Below are 5,670 nucleotides of genomic sequence, written 5' to 3' on the forward strand. Positions count from 1 at the left end.
TCAAGTAGGTGCGATATAGTATCAAAATGAATCTTGGTACACCTCAGAGGGGAAAAAATGAATTCAAGCTAAGTAACTTGAAGACCAGGGTGACAGAATTTACCTTTAACATCCAAAAGAGGTACTCACTCCTCACTGACGATCTTAACATAGACCAAATCATCGAGCAGTTCGATGACATGGAAAAGCTGCACTGGGCATTAGGCGGTAAAAACGACAAGCAAACCTCCAGCGAACTCTCGATAGAAACAACAGCTTATGCAGAATTGCAGGGCATCAAAATATTGCCAAATGGGGAAAAACAGACTTAGATGAACACACAAAAGAGGAGGGAGGATGTTCGGAAATTCTACTCAATAAAATAATGAAACGGTATTTTCGGGTACCAGTATGAAAAACAGCTAATGGGGGAAATGGAATAGAAAGAAGTCAACTGCAGACGACAGCAACAACAACAAAACAAACGGAGAGGTGAAATTTAACTAGTGGAGGACTTTTAAAGGATTTTATATAATTCAGATGAAGAGCCACAGACAAAAGTAAATGCGATAACAAGAGATATGTGTGTGAGTTGGTGTGTTTAGAGAGATATATAAATAGATAAATAGGTACAAATTTAGATGTAGATACGTATATATATATATATATATATATATATATATATATATATATATGAACATATATGTATATATATACATATATATAGATAGATTCACACACACACACACACACACACACACACACATGCAAGCACACACACACGCAAGCACACACACACACACACACACGGAAGCACACACACACACACGCAAGCGCACACACACACACACATATTATTATCATCATCAGCCCGAAAAAATCCACAGCAGGACGTTGGCCTCACCTAATATTTTCCAACTCTTTCTGTCTTGTGTTTTTTGTTCTCAGTTTTGACCCCGAAATTTTGTCATTTCGCCATGGCATCTTGTCATTGGTCTCTTTATGTCACCTATTGCCCAGTCTGTTACTTTCTTTGTTCATCTGTCGTTCTGTATTCGATATATATGACCTGCCCATTGCCATTTATTCTTTTTGATGCTCCCAAGTATATCTTCCACTTTTGTCTATTCCCTGATCCACGTCGCCCTCATCTGATCTCTTTGGCTAATTCCCAGCATCAACCTTCCCATCCCTCTCTGGACATTCAATAGTTTCCTCTCCAGTAATTTGGCTGTGGCCAATGTTTTTTATCCATAGGTTATAACTGGGAGGACGCATTGGTTAAAGACTTTTCTTTTAAGCGCAAAGGCAAGGAACCTCTTAGTATGCTACTGTGCCTGCCGAAGGCACTCCAGCCTAGACTGATGCGTCGTTTTATTTCCTCTTTGATAGATGTGTTTGTCTGTACAAGTTGCCCTAGGTTGTTGAACATGACCTTAATCTTTTTTCTTGTTCATGCTGCCTGACTTTCAGACTGACTTTCAGACTTAGGATCTATTCAGATCTTTAACTAATTGCTGCATTTCAATTGCTGCCAGTCCTCTAGGCTGGTTAGAATCCAGACTGTCAGAGATGCAAGTTGTGAAGACTGTTGTGAACAGTTTGTAAGTAACTGAAAGGGGGCTTATGGGTCGGTATTTTTTAGATCATTTCTACCCCCTTTTTCATGTATCAGAATAATTGTTGCATTTTTCCAGGCTTTCTGACTTTTTCCGTTGAAGATTGGCTAGTTTCACTGTTGCAATTTCTCCCACATTTATTATAAGGTTTATACTAATTCCCTCTTCACTTGGTGTTTTAACTCTCTTCATGCCTTTAAGTGCTCTTTTTATTTCTTCTTTTGTGTTAGATTCCTGTAAAAGTCTTCCACTACTCTTATGATTTCATTCTTGTTATATGTCACTTCTCTGTCTGGTTTCTTTATTGCATATATATGATTTCTACCTATTTCGAGTCTCCTTAGGGATTTTCATGCTGGTAATTGAAATCACTGTTTGAGTTATTTGCTTATTGAATTTCCATACATCTTCTCTCTTCTTTTTATTTATAGTCCGTTAGTTGAGCTAATTCCATTTTGTCCCTGTCTGACGATACTTTCATGAATTAGTTCCACCGAGAGCTTGCTAGAACTTTGCTTGTCGTTCTTGCCGCCAATTTCAAGTGCAGAGCAATTTCATATAAATTTGTGTATTTTATTAGATAAAGAGAAAAAAAAAAAACAATTTGGATCTAAATCAATGCTGACCTTTCTTTTCTCTTTCTCAACAGGGCCCGTAGGTGTCCTGGCGCGCCTTCGACAGAGTTCCTAAACGTTTGTGTCCTCATCGTCAATTCTTCAAGGCGGCTTTCACTTTGTGTTTGCGCATTTGTGTATATCTGTTTCGAAAATCGTGTTGGAAGAAAATATAACGGAATCTCCTGCTGGAGGAGCCGACCATCGGGGCATATATGAGTTTGTCACAGTTAGGGGGTGCGGAAGACACCACGTGTAACATGGCAATGTAAGTCCAGCTCACTATGTGGTTGGCTTTCCATCTTCACTGCGATGGAGGCCATTATTTTAAAACCTGATATCATGTGAATTCCACAAACAACCAATGAAAAATGACGATGAAGTAGCTTATTCAATGAAAATTCAGTTTAAAAAGTGGCCACAAATGTATGTGCAGCCTATTTATGACTAACTCCGTTTTCCTCCTTAACCTTACGTGACCTGAAATGACCTGGAGATGACCCAGCGTATTGTTTCTAGTCCACAAGATTATGTGTAAACAATCACTGCATCTAAACTTTTTGCTGACATGAGGGGCCTTCTCGTCTTCCTTTTCTTTTGCTTATATTGCCTATCTCTTGCCTCCGGCTCTGCAGTCGGAGGAAGAAAAGGAAGAAATCAAACTGCCTACTATGATAACCTCTTATCAGGCGGGCAGCCGCCGGTTCGCCGGTCTACCAACGCCTCTCGTACGCCTGTTGCCGCGATCGGCCCCGAGGACAGTACTGTGTCTTTTGCTTCGTCAGTGCCACCCCTCCTCTCCTCATCGAGACGGCAACCAATCGCATCCACGAGCACCCCGACGTCGGAGGGACGCCGTCAACGTCCCAACCACCAGATCCTCAAATCTCAGCGACGACACAACGTCAGCAGCTTCGTCGATGCCGTCAAGAACACCACCCCAGTATACCGCCTCGGGGCTGTCTTTGAACCCGAGTACTTTAAGGTTCTCTCGAACGTCTTCTTCCAATCGATCCAGGAAAAGGACCGCCTCAGCAATGGGTCCTATCGCCTCGAGGGCCTCGCCATAGAGACGCCCACGCTTAACGTGAGTGCCCTGAAGGGCGCCTGCGATACCTTTAAATCTGTGAGTGTGACCGTGGGACTAACAGCGGGAGGGATGCAGAGTATCTACTCCGCTGGCACTCTGGCTTCGCTGTCCGGGGTACCACTCATCGCCAGGTCCATCAGGGGATATCGAGACGACACACTTAAGGTAAGTCGCCGATTGCAAGTCTTGTTTAAAATAGCATGAGCATCAGGTACACAATTATGAAACGATGTCGTAATTTCAATTGCATATAATCTATGATTTGAAGGGTTTCACCTTTATTCTACTGAAAAACTTTTAGTCTTTTACGACTATAGGAAAGCACTCATCATTCATCTTACATGAAATGAATTTGTGTATTACAAATCGTAGGAGTCAGGTTAATGCCAAAATAGACAGCAACAACTCCCATGAACAATAAATGTTTTACGCTTTTCGAGCGTTTAGATGGCCATTTACCGTTCTTTGTCAGTCCTGTCACGGCAAGATGTCAATTTTTTAATGACCACAACGTAAGAAATAACTGATATGCACTCTATGACAGTAGGATATCTGGATACATCTATACCTATATGTACCTCTCGAATTATTATTTTTTTCAAACGATCTGTGCACTATCTATTGATTATTTCATCCCTTTCATCCCTTGCGAGTGCAAGACTTACTCTCAGCGTCTGCCTAGAACTGCAAGCCAGAAACATAACATCAACAAAGTATTTGTTTCCGTACTTGGCAACTCTGTAGTTTCATAGAGGGCATGTTATATAGCATATTCCTAGATATAGATAAAAGGGAAAGTCTTGCAAATTCTCTCTGTCCTAGAAATTTACATGAGACAAGTAATTCCTCTGCTCTTTCTCCTCTTCTACACTTTCATTCTAATCGTCCTTTGATTTTACAACTTCCTTTCCTGCGGCCTCCTTTTATCATCTTTCGTTCTTCGCTTCCTCTCTCGGTATCCTTCCTCCTCTTCCTTCTTGTCCTGATGGCCCACAATGCAGGAAGTCAAGCATACGCCACACTTTCTCCTAGCACTTACTCTACCATGAACATCCGCTTCCTGCTCCATGACGTTGCCCGAAGTGAAAAATGAGTTTCGCGGCTTCTTGTAAGGAGAGGGAGAAGGAAAGAAAGGAGTAGAATAAAGGAGATCCCCCTCTCTTTTTGTCCCTTTCCCTCCCTCTCTTTCACTACACTGTATTCAATCTCTCTCTCTTTCAGTCTGTATTCATTCGGAATGACTGAATAGATATAATCAAAAGGATGAATATATAAGCTGAAAAAGAAACGTTGTCGTAGTTTAACGCGCAGAAACAGAAGCCTTTGCAATATGTATAGTGAGTGTTAACATACGTAACAAATAAAATATTTAAAACAATTGTGGCTAAAGATACACATTTGACAAGACAAATACTTTCGGATCACAACCACAGTGAGTTCGAAAAATGTTTTTATGAGAGAGGGCAGTCATGTGTTGGGACGAGGATAGGTCACTGGCGTAAGTGGGTGAGAGAGAGAGAGAGAGAGAGAGAGAGAGTGAGTGAGTGAGTGAGTGAGTGAGTGAGTGAGAGTGAGTGAGTTTAATGAATTATCAAGGAGTTTCAGGGACTCGATGTCGACCAAAATATTATTTTTTTCACGTCACCTTAGAAAATCGGCAGTTGTAACGCAATGATTAGAGATAAAAAAAAAAAAAAAAAAAAAAAAAAAAAAAAAAAAAAAAAAAACAGATTATTCTCTAAATGTTACATTTCACGTAACATGAGAGCAACCTTCATTTTTTTCAGAATAATTTTTAAAATCTGGCAAGCGTCGAAAAAATTATAATAAAGAATTTTTTCACACAAATAATTGAACATATGCTGTTCATATGGAGTATTTTATTTTCTTTATGTTTTCATCATACATAGTTTGGTCTATGAGCAAAACATTTCGAAAATGCAAACCTCCGCCCCCCCCCAAAAAAATGGGGGGTAGGATTGTCAAATGATCCGGATCATCACCAAAATATTATGGAATATTAGTTAGGCTAAGACACACCTCAGGTAAAAAAAAAAAATAGTTAATAATAATAATAATAATAATAATAATAATAATAATAATAATAAAAATAAAATCTATCCATAACCTTTTAAATTTGGAAAAAAATCCTGGATCCGAAGCATGGTCCACATCACCATCAAAGTGCAATCGGCGTCTAAGTTGGTTAAAATACACTTCTGGTTAAAATCTCATTAAAGTATGTTCATACCTTTTAGAAATATCAGAAAACACAAACAAACGGGAGTAAAAATATAAATAAACAAAAGGTCATGGAATACACAAAAATGATCTATATATCCTTACATATGTTATATACATATTTTTA

At 39.5% G+C, this 5,670-nt stretch overlaps 1 protein-coding gene across 1 annotated transcript; it reads left to right on the forward strand.

Annotated features, from left to right (window-relative positions):
- Positions 1–2,267: 2,267 nt before the first annotated feature.
- LOC138863863 (uncharacterized) lies at positions 2,268–5,335 on the forward strand. The gene has a single exon (XM_070129386.1). It carries the CDS (start codon positions 2,781–2,783, stop codon positions 3,504–3,506), a length of 726 nt encoding a protein of 241 aa, XP_069985487.1. The 5' UTR covers positions 2,268–2,780; the 3' UTR covers positions 3,507–5,335.
- Positions 5,336–5,670: the final 335 nt, after the last annotated feature.

The sequence above is a fragment of the Penaeus vannamei genome, chromosome 13 (genome assembly GCF_042767895.1).
Source record: "Penaeus vannamei isolate JL-2024 chromosome 13, ASM4276789v1, whole genome shotgun sequence".
NCBI classification, from domain to species: Eukaryota; Metazoa; Arthropoda; class Malacostraca; order Decapoda; family Penaeidae; genus Penaeus; species Penaeus vannamei.